The sequence below is a fragment of the Alligator mississippiensis genome, chromosome 4, assembly GCF_030867095.1.
Source record: "Alligator mississippiensis isolate rAllMis1 chromosome 4, rAllMis1, whole genome shotgun sequence".
Classification (NCBI taxonomy): Eukaryota; Metazoa; Chordata; order Crocodylia; family Alligatoridae; genus Alligator; species Alligator mississippiensis.
The window spans coordinates 115,371,448-115,394,828 of NC_081827.1; the positions used below are offsets into that span (position 1 = coordinate 115,371,448).

At 44.6% G+C, this 23,381-nt stretch overlaps 1 protein-coding gene and 1 long non-coding RNA gene across 7 annotated transcripts in view; one reads left to right on the plus strand and one right to left on the minus strand.

The window, feature by feature from the left end:
* Nucleotides 1-1,482, minus strand: part of LOC132250168 (uncharacterized) — a 32,825-nt gene extending 31,343 nt beyond the window's left edge. The window contains exon 1 of the long non-coding RNA XR_009461794.1: nucleotides 1,333-1,482. This is a non-coding gene — a long non-coding RNA (uncharacterized LOC132250168). The remainder of the gene's footprint in view (nucleotides 1-1,332) is intronic.
* IQSEC3 (IQ motif and Sec7 domain ArfGEF 3) overlaps nucleotides 1-23,381 on the plus strand; it is a 150,629-nt gene that overhangs the window by 38,277 nt on the left and 88,971 nt on the right. For all 6 annotated transcript variants that reach the window (XM_019489661.2, XM_059726496.1, XM_059726495.1 and 3 more), the window contains one exon: nucleotides 19,885-19,965. In XM_019489661.2, coding sequence (XP_019345206.2) covers nucleotides 19,885-19,965 — 81 coding nt within the window. Of the gene's footprint in view, nucleotides 1-19,884; nucleotides 19,966-23,381 lie in introns of those variants that run through there.

The following is a 23,381-nucleotide window of genomic DNA, read 5'->3' on the forward strand; positions in this document are numbered from 1 at the left end:
AAGTTATTCTCCTGCTCTACTCAGCATTGGTGAGGCCATAGCTGGGTGCTGCATCCAGTTCCGGGTGCCATACTTCAAGAAGGATACAGAGAAGCTTGAGAGAGTCCAGAGAAGAGCCACTTGTCTGATTACAGGCCTGAAGAGCAAGTCATACAAGGAAAGGCTGTCAGATATGGGACTGCTCAGCCTAGAAAAAAGAGAAGCCTTTGTGGGGATTTGGTGGCAGCTTACAAATATCAGGGGAGAACATCAGGGGCTAGGTGAACAACTATTCACCAAAGTGCCCCAGGAGAAAACCAGAAGCAATGGTCAAACTCCTAGAAAGTTTTAGACTGGATACAAGGAAGAACTTCATGGTTCGTGTGACCAGACTCTGGAATAGACTCCCAGCGGGGGTGGTGCAGGCACCTACCCTAGAGATCTTCAAAAGGAGACTGGATGCTCACCTTGCTGGGGTTATTTGACCCTAGCAGTCTTTCCTGCCCAGAGCAGAGGAACTGGACCTGATGATCTCATGAGGTCCTTCCAGCCCTAAACTTCTGCGAATCACTTTCTCCCCAAGGACCCTGTAACAGGTCACTCCCCCCCCAGTGCCATCTTCCCTATTATCTGTGCCTTACGTGGGGCACCCTTGAAGTCCCCTTTAAGGTTCTTGTGTCCCGCTCTCTACTCGCCTGCCACATCTCGATGGAAATTATTATATTGATGTTCTTGTAAGTGGGAGACTGCTTATTGTATTTCGTATGTTGGGGTCTTCCGCCTCCACAGGCCTTGTCCCCTGTCTTTCTCTAGCTAGGCCTCTCTGTCTAAACCCACCAAACAGGGTTTGACTCCAAGGCTCTAGTCTTTTTTTCTTGTCTCGAGGCTTGTGGCCCTCCTTTCTGCTCTAATCTGGAGCCTAGCCTCCCTGGCCCAGAGGCCTGGCCACCGGCCCTATAGCCAGGGTGCTGCAAGTTCAAGGTCAGGGAACGGCCCCGAATCCACACTGTCCCAGTCCAAAAAAAACAAAACCATACCTCAGGTGCACCAGATCACCCTGGTCTTTTAGGATCATGCCCTCTGGCACTGTGGTCTGTACATCCTAAAATCCTGCACCCACACTGGTGCGGGGGCCTATGTACCTCAAATACTGCACCTTCTCTGGTGCTGGGGTCAGTGCACCCCAAATCCTGCACCCACACTGGCGCCAGGTCACCACGAGGCCTCCTTCCCCAATAGCCTCACCCAAACCACCAGTGTTATTCAATAACAAAAAAATGTGAACAGTCTTGTCCATGGGCAATAACCGCCACCAAGAGAAATGTGATTAAAGAAGGCAGCACACTGGCTTACATTTACGCAGGGGTTCGTGCTTCGGCTCCCCACCTTCGGCTACAGTCTGGGGTTGCTGCCATCTCTCCGGGCTCCTCCGTAGTTCCCCTCCTCCAGGCTTTGGACCACTCACCAAGCCTCTCCGTGGAGCTCTGGGACACACGCTTTCCCCTTTGGCTGCTGGCCCTTACTGCTGCTCAGCCCAGGGTTTTTATAGCCCTGGCCTGCCCCCTTCTGGTCACCTGACTAGCTGGCCGGGCTCAGCTTTTAACCCCCACCTTAGCGGCACGCTGTGCCCAGAAAGTTCTGGGCTTAAAGAGGCTGACCTGTCTTCTGGTAATAGGGCTAGGGTTCCCTGTTACAGATCCCAAAGTACTTTAAAAATATTAAGTAAGGCTACATAGCACCCTAGTAAGTTTCTCGCTGACCCCTGCCATGGGGTTTTCCTCCTTATAGGGGATAAAGGAATGGTATTTGAAGCACTGCTCAGAGGCACCCGCTCAAGTAAGAGGAGGAAGAAGAAATTGTAAGGAACCCCATAACATGGTCAGCCAGACTTGGTACCGTTCCATGAATATTTCTTGGCATTGCGATGGAAGAAGCCTGAAGTAGTCATGCTTGTGAGACTCACAATGTGAGCCAAATATCTTTGCTGTCAGGGGGTCTAGAAACTTGAACTAAAGTTTGAGGGGTAGATGCCTTAAGCACATGAACTCTGGATTTAGGTAGAAGACGTGAACATGGATTAGAAGTCAGCATCCCTGCAGAGTATGGACATATAGAACATGGTCTACTTTTGAACAGTTTAGGAAAAGACAATATTCTATAAAAAACACAACATGGGAATGATCAGAGGAAGCACTGACATGAGTAACAATGATAGGTAAATTTACTAACACCTCCAGTAAATGGCATTTTTCACCCCCTAACAATGTGGAAAACAAGACTGAGACAAGTTTTTCCATGCAAGTCTTTCCTACTTTCTACAGATGGTTAGAAATGCCTAGAGGCATTTTACTCTCCAGAGATGAATCAACTAGGATTCATTCAACTGGAACTGAATCAGGCTCCAGATTAGGTCAAAGAGAAGGCTGTCTTGGATTGTAATAGGAGTTGAGAAGGCCTCTGCTGAACAGCATTCTGGTTTCATTTTAACCCTTTACTCTTAGTTTTTTGGCTTTAGTGGATAAAGCTTTGAAAAATTATGAAGAAGGCTGCCACAATGATGCCGATCACAGATCCCAAGGACTCATAGTCTTGTGGGCACCAGATCAAAAGACAAAAAGAACTCCTACCATCCCTGCATGCATGTGTACACACACACCAGTTTAACGTGTCAGAGGACTACCTTGAAGATGTACATGCTGCCAACAAATTATTGTTCATTTTAACATAATTTGTTCTTCCTTAATGTTTCAGCAGGCAAAGTAACACCTTTAGTACTGCCCACAGATGCAGACAAACCAATATGTAAGGAAATGATAGTTTTAGTTTACCTGGTTTCTAAACCTAGCCCATTTACTTCCTCCTGTTCCAGCCATGGAAGGAGCGTTCCCATACTCCATTTTGAGTGTCTCTGAGCAAAATGTTCCCCATATGTAAGTGGAGCCCTTAGATTTCTTCTGGAACCTTTCCAAACTTGATTTATTTCACATTGGCTTGTCTAGCAAAGTTACCCTTTTGCTGAAGTTTCAAATCCAGCTACTAAAGGTATTGAATTGTCATGCTTATGCTTCCAGAAATGCACATCTGGGAAGTTAACTGGTGTTAAGAAAGTTATTTCTCAGCATTTTCTAAGATGAGGAATGTTGCAAAGATACATTATTCAATGAACACTTGATGAATATGATCATGAATTCACTCTATAGCCAAGTGAATAAAAATGCATTATGAAGTTATTCAAATTAGTGTTATTTGCCTAGCTACCAAAAAAGAACCGAAACCTCCTTCTCCCAGTGATATTGTTGAAGTTCCCATTAACAAAATTATAAAAAATAAGCTGCTACTAAGAGGGCATGTTGACTGTTTCAGTACAGTGCCATATGGAAATGTGCTAAGTGGCTAAACTTACTGGTGCATGCACAGCACTGCACCGAGCCAGCTATGCTATTCCTGGTTTGGAGATGGCACACAGAGCAAGCCTAGCATCTTGTATGGTGCTGCTTAGAATGCTTCAGACATACCCCAAATCTCTCAAGGTAGACGCACTGAGCAGAGTGGTCAAACTCACCAGTACTGTATTTAGTCCTTCGTGATTATTTATGCCACAGCCTTCTTATAACTCCAGCCCTGCACTGGTCATGGTCTTTCATATTAAACACAAAATTCTCCTTAAAAACAAGATTTGCTCTTAGATGAGTGTAAAGACCTATCCAGTTCTCTCTTCTGCTGAGCATCTTAGCATCATTATGTTAAAAGAACAGCAAATCTCTTCCGCCTTTGCAAACACGTCTCCACAACAGCAGTCACTCTACACAATTTGGGGGGCTTACAGTCTCCTAGCCATTGAATGAAACAGCACATACCTTTGTCTCGACCTTCAGCCCTTTTCTTTTGCTGACTGTTATACAATACATCGCCATTTGGCAAAGAAGTTTAAGCTCTTTGAAAGGATCATTCCATTAAAATGCATTCCAAGTATGATCTAATAATTTAGGGGGAAAAAAAAGAAAAGGGAAAGAAAGACTCCCATCTTGAGCCAGGTTAGATGAAAGAAAAGCCACGCACCAAATGGCTGTTTAAGAAAGAGAGAGATCAACCATTTCAGAAGGTCAGAGCAAAGCTAATCATTTTCTGTCCCAGGAATATTCCTTGCTAAATTGGTCAGTGCTGAATAACTGGCCAGGCAGTGTAGACTGGCAGTCCTCCACCTCAACACCATAGTTAATACTGACTTGATAGAAGTCCATAAACTTGGAGGTCACACTAATACAGTAAAGCAAAATATGGGGACTGACATTGAGGGACTCATGGAAACTGGACTCTGAGGTGACAGCTTCACAGAAGTTTAGGACTGGGAGGAACCTCGTGAAGTCATCAGGTCCAGCCCCCCTGGTCTGGGCAGGAAAGACTGCTGTGGTCAAATAACCCCAGCGAGGTGTGTGGATGTTTTTACCAAGCTGAAAATGATTAAGTTGCATGGGCTGGTAAGGGAGAAGAGTAGGAATAAAACTTTGTATCTGAACCAGACTTCAGCTAATGAAGTAAGGCAGGAATGGCTAACTATAGTCTGTCTGCCAGCCACATGTTAGAGTTCTCCAATAACTGATGAGCAGGGATCCTGGTCTTCTCTGATTTAAAAAAAAAAAAATCCCAATTTTCAGTTAAAAAAAAAGTAACTCCATATGCACCTTTTTCCGTGATTAAAATGAAACATCTCACACACACACACACACACACACACACACACACACACACACACACACTAGTGCATGCAAAACCCTGTCCTTTCTTGTTTCTGTGGATGGGGGTGCTGCAACTTCCCTCTCTAAAAACTAACCTTGCAGGAAAAGGCTCCAGAACTTGCCTTTTTAAAGGCCTGAGAGAGAGAAAGTTGTAGTCTCTTCTTTATTCCCTTTCCATCCAAAGACTGGGGTCTTCCCTGAACCAGAGTTTAGCTGCTGTGCCAGAAGCTCCACAAGTGTTACAAATTGCAAGCCAGACAAGTATAATCAGTTGAAAACCTATTTGATTCAGATTCAGCCCAGATCAGGGATGGTGATTCGATTCATTGATTCGGACCACTGTCCCCAATTCAGTTCAGCCAAATCTGGATCTGAAGATTCGATGCCAATTTGGAGAATCAGTAATTCGGACATAGACATAACTTTAAAAGTTTTTTTCTACATACCTCAAGGCACCAGCACAGTTTGTGAACTCTGTGATGCTGGGGTGCATGGAGCATCCCACAGGAGTTTGGGGGGGGGAGGGCCTCCACACGCTTGGTGGCAAACCCAGAAGTGGACCGGAAGTACTTCTGGTCCACTTCCGGGTCCGCTGGGGAGCATGCTGGCCCCCCTCCGCCGGCTCAGTGATTGGCTGCTGGGGGACCCCGGGTGCCCCACCCCAGATCCAGGAGGCACCAGTTGCCGAACCGGGGAAGTGCATGGGGCCCCCCAGTGCACCTCCTGGCATACCTGGAAGTGGACTGGAAGTGTTTCTGGTCTACTTCCAGGTCTGCTGCCAAGCATGCTGGGGAGCCCACTGCGCTCCTGTGGGATGCTCCTTGCACCCCAGCATCACAGCATTCACAAGCCGCCCAGTACCTAGAGGTATGTAGAAAAAAAACATTTAAAAGCTGTGTCTACATCTGAATCGCCGAATCTTTCCAAATCGATTTGGAGGGTTCTGATTCGTTTCGGATAGATTAAAGGGTCCTCTGATTTGATTTGGAGATTCGGCCACCAAATCGAATCAGGGACCGAAGCTTCACACAGCCCTAGTTTCCATCTGGTACATTAACGTGTCTGCCCATTCTGCCCTTATTCCACTTCAGACAGTGCACCATCCTCTCAGGAACGCATCTCCCCCCTGGAACCATTTACTACTTCTCTATCCTCAGCATCACTTCTGCAGTGCCTAACCCCATCCCCTCCCCCCCAGCTTCCCCAAACATTTTCCTGTTTATTGTTAACAAAGCAGATGCAGTCTATATGGGTCCTCTCCTACTGAGAGCTATATGAGCAGCCTAGGGACCTCTCTAAATTAGATCAAGGGTTGTTTTGCCCCCAGGACTGAGGTAAAACAGCAACTTTGAGCAAGTGCAAGTTCAGCTCAGCTGAAGAACTGACTGGCCCATTATTACAAGCTTGTCACTCAGATTTCTCCATGGTAACAAATGCAATTTGGCTTTTACAGAAAGAAAGATTAACAACAATATCAATAGAGCAGCATGGAGCTGCAGCACAAGCAAGATACCTACTGGTGAAATAGTTTAAAGCTCCAGCTGAGCTCTCCAAGCAGTCAGCAGAGCCCACTTAAGACTTCCTTACCCAAGAAAGCTGTGTCCCATGCCCAGACAGGAGTTTTTCCTCCCCACTAAACACAGTTCGTTAAGTGTTCTGTAGCTATATAATCTACACACTCCTACTTCTTTCTAGAAGGTCTGTTGTTTTTGGGAGGGACTATGCTACTTGTTCTCAGATGCTAGAGCCAAAAGGCCAGCATCTACCAAACTATTTCAAACACAGTGTACATCAGCATGTATGCTTACCTTAACAAGCTCATGAAGATGTAGACCTGTAACATTTCAAGCCTAAAAAACATGGGAAGGAGGCAGAGAGAGAAATCCCCCCCCCCCCCCATCTTGGCTAAGTAGTGTAACTGGACTATTCAACTCACATTGGAATAAAAAGAAATTCTGGACAGTGCAACTAGAACAACATGGATTAGAAAAATGAATCAGAGGGTAGTTTAGACTGAACATCAATGTCTCAGACAATGGAATAGTTTAGGGAAAAAGGAGAAAGCCCAATTGACTGGGCAAGTCAAACCTATTATGGATAAGCTACTGAGGAGTACACCAGACAGATCTCTCAACCCAGTGGAGAAAGTACTTCTCGATTCGGTCTTTCACTAGTGACAGAAAGGACTTCAAGTAGAGAACTAGACTAGTTTTTCCACTTGAGGGTGTGGAAGTGGGAGAGGTGAGTATTGGGAGTATTTGATTTGTAATCAGTAAACTGCATATTTATCAGCTTTCATCTGCTGCCTCTGCATTCAGAGTCTATCGCCAAATGGAGGTGTTGACATATGTTGGTGTCTCTGTTCATGCAGATTAGGAAGTTTAAGTGTGTGGATTTTGTTTTACAGGGCTGGACTGAAGGAAAACAGAGTTCCTTCCACAGCACAGTTGAGGTCCCCTTGCGCAGGTTGGGAGGATTGGCAGAGTAGCACGCATGAAGCAAAAAACCCACTGAACTACCATGGAGACAAAAAGTCCCTTCCCACCCCAGGAGAATAGGCCCGTCATCTCCATAGCACAATGAACAGGATCTGTTTCATCTCCATGAAGAAAATCCAGTGATTAATGAAAGCCTATCATAATCCATTTGCTTTGGAGTCAGTGACCAGTCATGAGTACCTTCCCCCTAGACACAGGGAGCTCATTTCCAACAAGGCATGACAGAAACTGACCCTTGCAACTAGACAGTGTGATAATTGCTCTCCTGTCTTATACCTATACTGAAAACAGGAGCAGAATACCTGTCCATTCCAATCCAGAGCTCTGCCTCAGCACTTCTCACCACATAAGATGTATTTCACTAGAAACATTATTAGCATTAAACCTTTTTCCCTTACAAAGGCTGAAGTTTTTCCTTCCATTCCCTGCTGCATAGCTCCAGGTTCTCCTTTGTGCAGTGCCCACTAAGCCTGACATGGAACAGCAGTAAAAGTTGAACTCCTATACAACTTCAGAGGTTGTTCAGGTCTCCATTGCAAGCCTTCAATAACAAAGGTTTCAGAAGAGCAACTCCTGGTGCAAAAAGCAATTGCAGGTACTATTGTCACCTCTTGCTAGAAAGGCAAGTGATGTCATATCCCAGTTTAGAAGTTTGGGGCCATTGCTGAAAATGGTTTCACAGGTGAACTGCAAAGGCAGAAATAGACTTGCCAACTTGTTCAGAGGTGCATGGGGTCAGCTCAGTCCCATCATAACCATTGTTAATGCAGTGGGAAAGACTGCTTGGGTGAAAGTACCAGATGGGCAGGTTTGTCCACACTAGCCATGCTGTTTTGTGTATAGAAAACAGAAGATTGACCTGAGCTACCCCAGTGCTGGATGACATTACAGCAGTTGCACTGGCTTCAGCAGGTCAGCCCCCACAATTCAAGGAGCTGTGCCAAGAGACAGAAAGAAAAAGCCTTCTGGTAGGCTTTGGAGATCTCAGACTTATAGGAGTAGCTCCCATAATCCACTGGGAATTTCCCGTTCTCCCTCAGGGACTTTGACATTTCCTACTCACTTTTCCAAATGCCAGCCAACATGTATACTCCCTTTTCAGAAGGGCTAGCTTATTATGCAGCTGAAGTCAGTCTTTGTCCTTTAGCAATTGCACCATGAAGAAAATGTTTTCAACTCTGCTAGCATGTCACATTTGACAAGCCAATGCTTTGGTTCAGGCCATGGTAGTATCCTTTTGAGATCCAGAGGTCCCCATTACAGGGCTGAAGCCTGGCACAGAGCTTTCAGGTACATCTACACTGCTTCACCAGTGCTTCCATGGAGCACTATTCTTCAGCACCCTCTTCACCTTCACCAAACCAATAAGCAAGGCCAGAAAGCTGCTCTAGGCCTACCCTTTGCCAGTCTGAGCCATGCCACTGATATCTTGAGAGCAGGTTTGCTACCTCATTTCCAGGTTTGGTATTTGTGGAGTAAGAGCTCTGGAAAGCAGCTGCAGATCTCATTGTCTTATTTCTAGGCTTAGGGCATGAAAAAGGAGTAGACAGGTGAAAAATCCTTAAGAGTGGCACCCCAGCAGTGTCACAAGATATGAGGCAGTCATATGGATGCTTACTCCCAACTGAAGTGCAGAGACCAGCAATTACACAGGAAGGAAGCAGTAGAGATATCGCCCATGGTGAGCAACTCAGCCATTCAGGCACAGCTGTGTGCTGAACTTGCCAATTATCTTCAAGTGAAGAAATGCTCAAACTGGCTCTTGACTACTGGCAGATAAGTGTAACTCAGTCCTGAGGTCTGTAGAGCATCAGCATAAGAGCCGCTTTTTTGCATCTTTGTGGTGATCTTGTCCCAAACCTGCCCCACCAGCCCATCAGGATAAGGCCACTTGCCAGGATATTACTGTAATCAGTCATACTCTGATTGCATGCCCTTGCAGCAATGTATTGCTTAGTAAATCTTCACCAGAAGTACTACCCATAGGTTTCCCAACCCCTCCAACCAGGATCAGGGGGGAGGGGGAAGGGGATGCACAGTGGAAGTCACAGATCTTTCCCTACATAAGATTCAGCCCAACTTCTCATGCTCAGCCTGTACCCCAAAGAGGCCAGGGGCATGCCACGTAGAGCAGTCAGGCCTTAGCTGACTTCCTGGGAGGTTCATGGAGGTTAGGCAGGATGGGTATTTGCATGATATTAAGGCAGTGGTTCTCAACTTTTTTAGATCCAAGGCACCCATTGGAAAAGCTCTTAGCTTTCACTTGATTTTTGACTACAGAAAATAAAACAATTCTTCTATTGCAAAGAACTTGGGCACAACAGATCAGAATGCTTTTAACACTATGGATTCCTATTTGAAATCTCTGGGGTTATCTTGTGAATCATGTTTTTAACAGTGATAACATTGTGCCACTTTACAGGACCCTTGAAAGGATCAAGGCACCCTTGTTGAGAATCACTGCATTAGGACTTTCCATAGCTGGACTTGTTAAGAAACAGACCTGAGAACAGTATCCTACCAAGTATCAGCTACATTTATTTCTTACTGGATCATTTAGATAGCAAGGACTCCTTCATACAGGCTATGTTTTATAGGTTACATTCAGCCAATTTCTGTTGTTTTGTGTAGAACCATACTTTGCAAGATTCTTGTAAACAGAGCTTCGGAGTATGCCTAGTCCCGCCTCACCAAAAATCAAGCTGATATTAGTTGAGTTTGACATTGATCAGCTAAGACAATTGCTACTTGGCATGTACCAAGTTCAAGATGGTGATTTTCTCCCTGCCCCAAATCTTAGGTTGGTAGAGCTAATATGACTAGCATCCATAGTATTCCATTGCTTAGCTAGAATAAATTGCAGGTTGTGACCCATCTCCATTTAAAAGGGATACTTCATATACCTATCACCAGTTGGGCAAGCCTCTACCATTAGACAACATGTATAGTTTTAGCTATTCACAGCTAGTTGCAGGAAGGAGGAAAAATTAGACTGTCTGGTGTCAGATGAATAACTTTGCTGAGGACCTGCTTCAAGAGAGGCTTGTGATGCTAGGCTGTGCCAAGTCCCATTATGCTTTTTAGTTGTGTAGAGCTCAGTGAGCTGTAGCTTTGCGACATGGAAAATGGGCTCCTACATTTATACTGCACAGCATCCTGGACTACCTTCAGCAGATGATGGGAAGAGTATAAGAGCACTTCTAGGGGCATCAGAAAGGATAAGATCGAAACCATGCATTTAGAGCACTTGTTTGCACATCCAGGTCCCCACTACATTACTCCAGTCTTGCACTGGAATTATTGTGGTTGCAGTAACATAAAGTTGGAGCAATGGAGAAAGTGAATTAAGGCTTCACACTTTAGGTAGAATTCACATTCTTATTGCACACCTTTGCAAAGCTGGGAGTAAGTCCACTGCAAGCAATGGAGTTAAGGAGCAAAAACAGAAGGAGGCTCTATATATTGACTCAGGTCTGTGTTCTTAAATTTAGTGGATTTGCGTGGTGATGGAATTCTGAATTAGTGGAGAATGCTTTTTGCTTTGCTCCTTGCTTTCTACACATCACATTGCTGTGAGGTGGACTTTCCCATATCTGTTTAATATTATGGGGCTAAAAGTTAACCACAGAAAAGGAAATATAAAGAGTAGTAGAAAATTAAGATTAAAATCATAGCTGTCTTAATTATAGACAAAAAAAAATCCTCTCTGTGTTTGAATCTAATACTCGCTCAATTATTTTTGGTAAGAAAGATCAAATTTCCATGCATCTCTCTGTTCCAATAATTAGCCTTCAGTTCCACCAACAGAAATTTTTGCTCTTTCATCAGACATTAGACAGAAGAGACATTTACTTTGTTAATAAAGTATCCAGGCTCAGAGTTGTCTCTTGATCTCTTAGGGGGACCAAGTATTCACAGGTATAAGACTGAAAAACTATAATTAACCTATGAATAGCTAGCAGGGATTTGGAGAAGGTTCTTCAGCATAATTAAAAAAAAGTGAGCTCTTGCCCATTACTGACATTCTATGTAGTTACAAAGTTATTATTTAAACAAAAAAGAAGAAAAAAAGAATTTTTCTAGGAAATGCTAAAAGTAACAAGCAGTCAGCAGCATCAAGGAGCTGCCAATGTGGTAGGTCCCCATCTTTCTCACTGAAGATGGCTGAAGTTTTGCCAAGTATTTTTCTCCCTCATGGGAACATATTGGCACAAGCTTAATTTGTACCAAGCAGCTATTTGTTGATTCAGTGGGTGCAAAATGGGCATTCGAATCTAAGCAATCTTTTGATATTTAAGTTGTCTGTAAGAGGGAGGGATTTACTACGCTACCACCATTCTCTGATAGTCTTTGAGAGGTAGAGCTAATGGACTTAATAATAATAAAAAAAACCCCCAGCCCCCACTCCCTGTCCATGTTTAATTCCTGGCAGTGAGGACTGCTGCTCCAAATGGTTTTCCTTCTTTTCTTTAGAGAGAGTGGGGAGGGAAAGCCTAGAAAGTGGCATGGAGAGTGGTCAAAGAATAATGAATACTCCAGGGGGCGGGGGGAGAGAGAGAAAGACTTCCATCCTCCGTATAGTCAATACACCTTGCACGAGTGCATTCTTATTTCTTCATAATGCGGTAGCACCTGTAGGCCCTTAACTTTTTGTGGGTGGTCTGGCAAATACATGAACTTCAGTCCATCAGGGACTTAATTTTCTCCATATACAGTTAATGACACATTCAAGTCTTTAAAACAAGTACGGTCATAGTAAGTGATTATCTACAGCTTGAAATGAAAGTAGATCACTTCCCCTTACTATTGTTACCTGGCTTTAATCCTTTTTCTTGGAAGCTTGGAAGAGGCATCCATATAAAAAGCTTCTAGGTTCATATGCCATTTTAGTGGGTGCATCTACATTTAAAATTAATTTGAAGCAATGAACTCTGACACAGCTTGTGCCGGAGTTTACCACTCCTGGGTGCAGCATTTACATGTGTGCCTGGTCCCAGGTGCATGTTGAGCCAGGTCAGAGCTACCCCAGCTGACAACCGGAGGCTGCCCTTAGCCTGGTTTAGTATGCTGCAGAGGGGCAGGTTGGAGCACAAGGGTGCTAGTCAGCAGGCAGCCCTGGACTTTAGCACCCTTGTGTCCCAACCAGCCCTGGTCACCAGCTACACATAAATACTATTAGAGACACACTAGTATGACTCCAGCCAACATGCATGCTAACATTTTCAGGAATTTTAGAATTCTAGCATTAACTCTTAAAATGCCTGATGATACATGGAGAAATTAGCTTGTGCTACTTAAGAGGAAGTGCTCTGGAAGAGCATGAAGAGGTGGCAAGAAGTTTTGAAAATGCAGCTGACTGAACAGTGAATCTGAGGGCAGACAATGTAGTGATGGTGGTGGTGATGTGGGGGGAGGGAGGGAAGATGTTCCATAGAGGAAGGCAGGATACTCCAAGCATTTGCTGTATCAAGCATGTGGCTTTTCCTCCAGGAGCTGAAGTCATGTTCCTATTATCCTACAGTATAAGAATGATGTAGCTGTGATGGTCCAGAAATTATGCAAGAGGCAAGGATTTATTAGGGTGATACCTTTTATTGGACCAACTGTAGCTAGGATAAAAGACAAGCTTTCAAATGCAAGACCTTCTTCATCAGGTTTCCCTTGGAGGATCCACTTTATACATTAATGTCCCTTTCTGTAAGGTGGTTCTTCCTACATGTGCACTCAAGTACGCCCCTTTAAAGAAGACCACTGCCTCAGAGCTTACCAGTAAGTAGTGGAGAAGGGATCTTTGTCCTAAACTTAGATGAAAAGTTAAAATTCCACATCATATGGGGAAGATTCATTATGACATCATGTGGGGGACGATTCTTCAAAAAAGAAAGTCTTGGAGCAAGCCAACATGGAACTCAGCTTGCTGGTTTCCCACCTGGAAGAGTCTTCGAGTCCATCTTCTGTCCCAGTGAGATTGACAGAAGCTTTCAGGACAGGCATCTCTCTTTTCACTGCAAGGGGTAGGGCAGGAGGGAAGGAGTTGGGAAACCTAGATTTTTCTTCAGACTGAGACTCAACCTGTGCCTACAATAGCTTAATCCTCTTTGTTCTTGCAGTTTGCCTGGCAGTCAAGGCATTACAGACTACATGCATTTTTGTTTCATTGCTTAGAAGAGGTCATGGTCCCAGATGTAGTAACTCTGCATGTACCAAATATTTCAGTATAGCAGTTCACCATGCAGAAACAGAAGAAAGGGGGGCAGGGCAGGGAGAAGTGTAGTTGCTTTACAGATAGAGGAGCTTACTATTTCCTGGCAAGTGTATATCAACAGCAGCTATTTGCACATCAAAGTTTAAACGCACTCATTGTGCACAAATAACATCTGTTTTCTTAAGTCAGTGTGATTAATGCATGCCTTGAGAACAGGCATTTAGTCTGTGGGAAATGATTAGGGACAGTTTAAGATCATCTGGATTACCTTAGTTGTGCATTTGCCATTTTGTAAGTGCAAACATTTTAATTCCAGGTTTGTCAGAGCTCTAGTTTTAGAAGCCTGCTCTGTTCTATTCTAACTTGAACTCGCACCAAAAGCAGAAGGTGCAGATCCTTCACTAGTGTGAGTCAGCACTCCCTTAGTATTTGTAAGGTATATCAACAATAGTTGAAGATATGCCACATTCCCTATTCAACTTGGGTATTTCCTTCGCTTTTGAAAGATTTCAGTGACAGAAGACTTGTACTCTCTTCAGGAACTCCAACAGAGCTTGCTTGCCAGCTAAGCAGAAGTGGCACTACCACCTTCCAGCTGAAGATAGAGAGCTATGGGAGGGACTTAGTTCTTTTCCCAGTAACTTCAGTAGTAAGAGAAAGGGACAGATTTATTGAGGGGGAGAATTGCATACAGAACCCATTCTCTCTTCCTTGTGGGATATCATCTGGCTTGCATCCATAGAAATACATATACTGAGAACCATACATGCTTCTCAAGTAAATCTAAGGATGTCAATCTCCCACTGTACTCGGCGTTGGTGAGGCCACAGCTGGAGTACTGCATCCAATTCTGGGCTCCACAATTCAAGATGGATGTGGAGAAGCTTGAGAGAGTCCAGAGAAGAGCCATGTGCATGATCAGAGGACAAGAGAACAGGCCTTATGAAGAGAGGCTGAGAGCCATGGGACTCGTCAGCCTGGAAAAGCGCAGGCTCAGGGGTGGCCTGGTGGAAGCCTGTAAGTACATCAGGGGTGTACATCAGGATCTGGGGGAATGCCTGTTCACCAGCGCGCCCCAAAAGATGACAAGGTCCAACGGTCACAAACTCCTCCAAGGCCGTTTTAGGCTGGACATAAGAAAAAACATCTTTAGTGTCCAGGCCTGGAATAGACTCCCTCCAGAGGTGGTGCAAGCACCTTCTCTGGACTCTTTTAAGAAACGTTTGGACGTTTATCTTGCTGGGATCCTTAGATCCTACCTGACTTCCTGCCCTTGGGGTAGGGGGCTGGAGTTGATGATCTTCCAAGGTCCCTTCCAGCCCTAATGTCTATGAAATCTATGAAATCACATAGGCCATAGGTTCTGATCTAGTGTGGTAAATCCTATCTAGTCCCATATCCTCATCTAACAAGGCTAGCATCAGATGTTCTAGACTACAATCTAGAGGAAGGTTAAAAAAACCCTGCAGTAGGGAACTCTTGGGGAAAAAAAATCAGACACTTATAATAGTTCTCTTCTATACCCAGAAGTTGGATGCTGGCTTAAACTCCAAGCCACAAGGGTTGTATGCCCTCCCAGAGTTTACGTACACTGGTTTGTCCTAGCTCTGGACAGTCCAGTCATCCCCCTTTGAATCATACCAAATTCTTGGCCTCAGCAACTTCCTGTGGCAATGAGGAGGCCAGTGCCATCACAGGGGATTGCAAAGTTTGCTGTCCCAGACTGTTTGCAACAGCAGCTGTTACTAGTTCCACAGTAACTCCAAGAACACCCCCACCCTCTTCTTGCAAAACTAACCTCAAAGCCACCAGTCTACATCAGGATGAAAAATGAAAAGATATTACCATTTTAAGTCAAACCAATTTGGGGATAATGGAAAAACATAACAAGTGGTTGAAAATATGAAGTTATTCTTATATCTTGTACCAGATATTGTCTGGTTTACTACTCACTGCTAGGGCTTCTGTTGTAGCATTAGGATATACTGACAAAGTTTCAAGCAGTCAGTGGTCAACAGTGACTTTATATTGGGGTTTACCTACATTTTGACTATGCAGAGGCTAACATTTCCCATAGGTCTATTAGTAAGAATGCGCAGTTTTCCTCTGCTTATCTGTGCTTTCAACTGCACAGCTTCAGACACAGTCAGAGCATGGGATCCTCTGACTAGTGCTTTAGAAGCTTGAATTACTGAACAGCTCCTGTTCAGTTCTAGTGTGGAGGGAGGATAATAGCCAGTAAAACCTAATGTAAAATGAATTCAGTTTTCCTCTGCCTGTCTCTGCCTTTAATCTTCCTTCCTAGTCCACATGTTTCTGCAATTCCATCTGTTCTCATGGCAGCTGTCCCAAGAAAAGAGTAAGAATAAAAAGAAATGGAACCAAAAAACAGGATCAGCTGAAAAAGCCAAGGCTTTTAGCGGCACAAGCAGTCACTTTTGGTCAAAAGTCACCACCATTTCCTCTGAAATGTGTTAATAAAAGACAACTCAGGGAAGAAACTGCCAACTTCCAGCTGCACAATGCTAATTGCTGGAGAGGTCACAAGGAGTGAAGCTGCCTTTCCTCCCACCTCTCAGGGCTGGCCTTGCAGGTGGGTGACATGGGCAACTGCCCAGGGTGCTGTGGTCATAACACCCCCCACCGCCAAGCACAGCCCAAAGCCCCATCCACATGTGCACACTTCCTCTGCCAAGCCCAGCTTACCCCCTATCTCCAGCTACTGCTCAGGAGGAGCCAGACTGGGCACATGTGGGTGGGGTAGCAGCAGCAGTGCCTGCCCATCTGCCTGCCTGGCACACCATGCCACTCTGCCTCCCTAACAGACTGCTCTTGCCTGCAGCACTACTTCTGACTTGCAGGGGATGCCATAGTACAAGTTCACATAGGGCACCACTTTCCTTAAGGCCAGCCCTGCTCCCAGTACTCACCCAAGCAGATGGTCTCATACTGGTTGGAGAGTAAGAGTAGATTCTCATATACATGCAGAAACAGGGATGTTGAGCCAGGCACCAGGACTTTCAAAGTCGTAAGTGTAACAATGACAGGAACCAGAGTTACCACTGGAAAGAAAAGCAGTGAAGCACAACAGGCAAAGCTGAACTAAAAAGGCAAGGGCCAGGGCAGCCATAGGTGTACATACATCGTTTCAGTTACCAATTAACTAAAGAACTTTGTGTTAATTAGAAGTATTCAGTATTTTATCCAAGGCATATACTACAGTAAGAGTCAGCAATTTTAAGACTGAAGAGATCCAGACCTCTCAGGCTTTGATCATCACTGCATGCCCCCTACTACACTCGGTCAGACTCCTTCCATTCTTTATACCAAAGACAAATAAGGCATTAAAGCAGTCTTACCTGCAAGCTCCACACAGCTGAGAAACAGCTAATCCTCAATGGTTCTCAGGTCCAGTAATCCTCCAGATTTACACCATCCTAAGCCAGAAATAGGAAAAAAAAGACACTCTTCATTTCCTGCTTAAATACCCACCATGTGGCCCAGGTGAGAGCCTCCCTTTCCCAACTGGCAGGTAACTAGGTTCTGTAGGACAAAGAGTTTGCAGTAAATTACCCCCTTGTCTTCCTGCTCATGCAAAGGCTATACACAGGACTGTATAAAGGTCTTCTTACATGTTTGTAAAACACCAGGCATGAAAATTAATTTACCTGAATAAGAGTGATACTGGTAGCTAATCTTCAGTAAGGGATTCCATTCCCCATGGCACATGCCCTGATAAGGCAACATATAAAGAGATTCAATAAAAGTAACATGATTGGGGTCAAGGCCCCTGCTTCTCCCTGATATGTTGTGAGCTCATTGGTGAGCAGGCATCATATTGGACTCCAAGCCCAAACTAAGGTAGAACCTTTTCATATAATCCCAGAATACTCCCTTAGCAGAATCTGCCCATTGAAAATGTTCCTTCCAAAGGGCATCACTCAATTCTTCCTGCCCCCTCCCTGACACTGCCTCAGTGGTAATAGTTCCTGGACTCCGGGTCTCCCAAGCTGGGATGAAATTCATTGCTGTGGCTATGTTCTATTCCTGTTTGTGTCTGTAGGAGGAATAACAACAAGATCTAGAGCTGCATGTGATTATCTTAGGGACCACAGCTATTTAGGGATGCAGGACAAAATGTTCAAGTGTGGACACTGACTCTGGGTGTCTTCTGCTAGGCAAACAGAGACTGGGGCACCCCAAAGCAGTTGCTACATATTCAAATGAGGCTACTAGCACAGTGATCCCCTGAAGAGCATTGCTGGGATGACGCTCCATGCTCCTTACTATGTTCATGGCAGACTCTTATACTGCTCTTACTTTCCTCCTGGTTTTTGTCTCTCCTCCTCTTTTTTGTGTGTTTCTTCTTGCACTTCCTTTTCCTGATATTTAGACAACAAGATGATCACAGATTCTCTTTCTCTGCCCTTTTGTCTTTTTCTTTCTTCCCTTTCTCTTTTCTTCATACCTTTCTTTGGCATCATTCCCACTCTCCTCCTCTTTATTAAAAATCATCTGATTGGTGCGTATAATTCTAGCATAAATACAGAAACTGCTAGGAAGGCATCAGGTTATTGCTGGTAAAAATATGATTTGCAGGAAATTCTTATATTTCAGAATCTGCTTTTACTCTCATTTTGAGTAGAAACCAAATTGTTCCAGATTTCTTGTGAACAGGAAAAAAAATCATTTTGGAATGCTCCAGCTGCAGCTGGCTGGAACTGTTCTTCTCAGTTTTACTGCTTCTGTTAGCTGTTTCAGCCAGAGGCTGCCAGCACCACCAGGGGATGCAATGTAGAAGCAGCCTGCACAACCAGACCTAGTTAGGATGAAAGTGACAAAGTGAGAGAGCAGTAAGATTTATGTGAGGTTGCTTCAATCTGGGATCCAGTACAGTTCTACCAACTGCTTATGTGCTTTGCTCAGGAGACAACAAAGGTACTTTACAGACAAACCAGACTGACAAGTACTTGCTGCTTGAGAAGCTTAATTTAGACACAACACAGTGGGCATGTCTACACGTGCACATTTACTGTGCAGTAATTTAGGCTACTGCACAGTAACCAAAAATTACTGTGAGGTAAGGGCATGCATCTACACATGCATGCTCTTACTGCACAGTAAATATGGTGACTTAAGCCAACTTGGATGTAAATTTACCACCTGCATCATGCCCGATTAGTTACTGTGCAGTAATGCATGTGTAGATACCTTACTGTGCAGTAACACTTGGAATTAACTTTAGTCCCAAGTCAGCCCACACAGTGTTAGTGCACTTTAATGGCTGCACATGTAGACACCAGCCGAAAAACCACTTGTTGTGCAATAACTTACTGCGCAGTAAATGCATGTGTAGATGTGCCCAGCAAGAACCAGTAACCAGGGTTGGAGAGAGAGGGAGCTTAGATTAACTGTTTCAGAGAGGCATATGTATTCAGGGCAAGGAATGGGAGGTGGGGACTGAAATCAGTGGAAGATCAGCCAATGAATTTGATGTGGCACATAAACATGTTGTGTTATTCCTTTTTCAGTGAGTAGGTTACAAGTAGAGACAGAGTTGGGACAGAAGATATGGGTAGAGGTTATTGAGATAAAGCTAACTCTCTCTTCTCCCATCTCTCTCATTCCCATGTATCTTGTTGCTTTTAAACAGCCATTGTTTCTGAAAGCATTTTGAGATAAAACATTGAAAGTAAATAAAGGAAGCAACAGCACTGAAGGGGGTTGTTACATAAAGGTAGCTGGGAAGGTCAAGGGAGGGGTAGTGGGAACCAGGCCTACTGCTGTCTCAGTAATTGAGCCACCTTTGGGCCACATCTATCAACCTTTTAGCAAGAAGAGGAGGAGGAACTGATATCCCAGGAAAGAATGGTATGGCAGGACCTGACAGCCCCAGAGACCAGCTTCCCAGTCAAAGAGTTTTGTTTCTGTTGTTCAGCTAAAACAGTAAAAAACACTGTTAGCTCCTGCAGTTAACATTTTGGCCCAGATTCTCACCTAATATAAATTGATGTAGATGCATTGTCTTTCTGCTAGGATAGTTTATTCACAACTGAGGGCCTAGCTTACTCTAGCTCTCTGGATTTATTTCCCCTTTCCATTTATTTTTTCTCTCCTGTACTTTCTCTTCTGTCTCAACATGTCTGAAAATCAGGCCCCAACAAGTGTCTCCAGGTACAGTCCCAAAAAGCAAGACAGACAACATCAGGGGCCACTTTTAAAATTATTGACCTGCTTTTTTTTCCCTTCAGCTTTAAATACTTCCCTTGACTTTTTCAGGTTGTTTTCCTTATTGGATCTGGCCTTAGTTGTTTCCTTGCTTTATTTGTACTATAATATGGTTTTTCTTTCAGCTCTCCAAGGGCCAGCATTACCAAAGAGCCACAATGTTCAGGAACAGTCAGAAAGAACATTATCCCCTGAGCAAGCCAGTGACTCACCTGTAATTCTTTGTCTTCTCTTACAGGAATGAAACTGTTTTACACCAGTTCTGTTGCCCAGCAGCTGATGCAGAGCAGAAGCCCTCATCTTCGGATTCTTCACCAAGGTGGGAGATCCCTGTCACCAGGGCCTTCTCCTTTCCACTTTCTCCTCTTTTCTTACAACCTCATCCGTCCGCTTTACACTCTGCTGTCATTCACTCCTGCTTACTCCCCTGTAAACATGCTCCTGACACTTCTCTTCTACACACACATACTCTGATCTTCACCACCTCTCCAAAGCACTCTCCCACACACTCTCTCATCTACTCATCTAAATAGACATACATGCACTTTCACACCCCCCCAACACCCATCTCTCTTTCTTAGATTGTAATTACTTACATATCTCCTCAGCTCTCCACTCATGCAAATGCACACTATCAGCCTATGCACTCACATGCCTCTGCCCCTTCACCTGATACATCTTCCCTACATTGCTGCCACCCGTTCACACCCTCCATACAAATATACACACCCATTGCCCTTCAGCTTTCTCACACACACAGAGACCATACCATACCCCTCCCTCCCTCCCTCGCTAGCATCCCTAGTCTCTGGTCTCCTGCCCTGCTGTCTCTGGTCTCCTCCCCTATACGTGTATACATGTGGACATTCACCATCCACCAGAGCTTAGGGCTGATGTTGGCATCATGGATATGCCAACAAAGGAATTCTGTTAGTTTCTAACAGAGGCCAAGGCTTGTTTCAACATGGTTTAAGCTACTGCAGTGTAGATTCCCAAGTAAAATGGCCTGATCTGCCAATGACTGCTGACCATAATAGTATCAGTCTGCATATAGATCAGCCAGGGAAGGTCCACATTGGCCATATAGCAGAAACTGGCATAACCTTCCCCAACTGACAAAGAGCAGCAGAGCCAAAGCTCAGGATCCAAGAAAAAGGTGGAAAATCAAAACCAACACATGAGATTTATTTCCAACCAGAAAAGTACAGGTGGATCCTGTCCCGGTGCATGGGTCAGTGCATCTCTCCCATGCCACAGCACTGTCACTAGTACCACCAAATCCTAAGCACAACAAGAAGGGTGCTAAGAAAGGCCCAGTGAGGGCCTGGTGAATGCTGTGTGCCTCATTTACCACTGGACAGTGTGATTCTCAACATGTTGGTGGTTCACATTCTCCTGACCAAACCAGCCGACCCCGAGTGCTGTATGCCCATCTCAGCCAAGTCTGAAGCTCTGGATTTTCCAGTCCATCTTCTTCCTCACATGTATGTAGCCCGTAGAGACCACGCTGATGGGAGTCCATAAGCGAGACAAAAAGATGCCCTAGTGAGACCATTCAGTCTCTCTTCTCTCCATTTTCCCTCCCAGTTTTCCCATAACTACCTCCCTGTCATACACTTTCCCATCCTTCTCTCTCTCATGCACCCATGCACTTTCTCCTCTCACTTCTTCATTCTCCTCCTTTTGGCAGCTATAGGATTTGTTATTAGAGATTTTCCCATTGCTCAGACAGACTCTTACCTTTGACCTTTGCTACTGACTTCATAAGCTAGTGTTCCTGGGGAAGGATTCAGGTGGGATGGGGAAGATCAGTTACAGTGTGGGAAGGTCTGCAATATATTATCTCTCTTGGCTTGCCCTGGTCATTGGAAGGGGTTCTGGCTGCTAATCCCCCTGTAGTGAATGGTTGGAGACCCAGACAGTTCTGAAGAGAACAAATGGGCATGTGTACTCAGTGGCAGGGGGTACAGCTGCGCTAAGGGATGGGCAGAATGAGTAGAATCCCTCCTGCACTGAATTAGCTGGTTTGGGTGTCAGAAATGGTTTAGCCTAAGGAGAAATTAGCCCTGATGGAAAATTAGCCCAGGCAGAGTGTCCCACTAGTTCTGCTGTTTCTGAGGTACCTTGTCCAGAGCAAACTCAGGTGTTTCTATATGGCAGTACTGCATACCCAAAGTGCGGAAGAGGGGTTAATCCTCTGGGCTGTCTTGATCTTCAGTGCTTAGGCCCCAGGTTGGGTGAAATTATTTAAACCTTAAGAGGAATCTGGATCCAGTTCTCCATCTATTTGGAATGGAGATGGAAGCCTATGGAGGTTGCTTTGATAAGGACAGTTGACACCTTCCCTGAAAAGATAAAACTGTGGGATGTGTTTCTGGGTTTGCTTGAGCCTCCCTCCCTCTATGGTTCTCAATGTCTGCAACCTTGGTCTTTGAACCCTGCTACTTTTCTGTCCTTCTTCCATTCCACCTCCTTTCCAATTTGTTTGCAGCTTTCCCTTGCTTACTTCTAGCACTTTGCATTTGCTTGACCTACAAAGCTTAGTCACCCCCACTAGGGCTTAAACTCCATGTATCTGATGAAGTGAGCTGTCACTTACAAAATCTTATGCATGTCTGATTTAGTTGGTGTATAAAGCACACCTTTACCTTGCCTCCTGTCTTAAATTCCATAGTAACTTGCTGTCTCCTTAACCTCATAGGCCTTCCCTTTAGTGTACTAACACCCTACTGTGGCGACAAAAAATCACAAACACCTCAGCTCAAGATTAAGAAATCTGTGGCAGGCTTTCTGCAGTAATGCTGGGGAAACCCAAAACTCCTGGCTCAGGGTCAAGGATATAGATGGAAAAGGACAAGGCACTGATTTTCTAATTTTTTTTTTTTGCAAATATACTATTATTTGGAAACACATGGAAGCTGGATCTGAATCTGGTCTTTTCTAAAGCATATTGCCTTTGCGTTTATGGCAAAGCCCTTTTATATAGATGTCTGCCCATCTATTTCATGTCACTGAGTCTGTGTGCAACAGCTTTTCACAGTCTGCCTCCCCTGTCTCATCTCAGGGACAGTTTTGCTTTCAGCCCTGGTGATACAGCACTGTGTGCCTACCATAGTGTCCTCAGCTTGGCCATCACACTGAGAAAAGGCAGGCCTCTGGAGAAGCAGAAAAGTGCTGGAGGGTTCCCATGTCTGTTGTGACAGCATTAAGGCAGAGCTACAGAAGCCAGTCAGGCTTGGGGAGGGATGCTGCTTATGGACAATTCAAGTTTGGGTCTTGAGCTTAATGTCTTACCTGTCTCTCTCACCTGTCTTCAGACTGAAAGTACTGCTGATACTTACACAGCACATGGGAATGCAAAAGCACTATATGTCTGTGCTGTAATATCATGGCCTACTTTGGTAGACACGTAGAGCAGAATTCAAAACTCCTTGCCTGGAAGCAAAATGGATTAACATGGTCCAGGACTTGGAGGGGTGGAAAGGAAGCAAACAGAGGGTAAAATAGGTGGTAGGGTGTGATAGGGACCCTTTCTCCTCAACAAAAAGCAACGCTGTGCAGCAATCCTCCCTCCTTCTGTGAAGGAATTGTGTGTGGGGAAGATAAGGATAGTTTGTACTTTTCTACCTGTGTGGGGACCAGAAGTACACCATCAGAAGCACATCTGTGTTCTCTTCTAAATGAGAGAAGTCCTTAAGTGTCTGCCATGTCTTGGTGCTTGTGTGCTGCATAGTG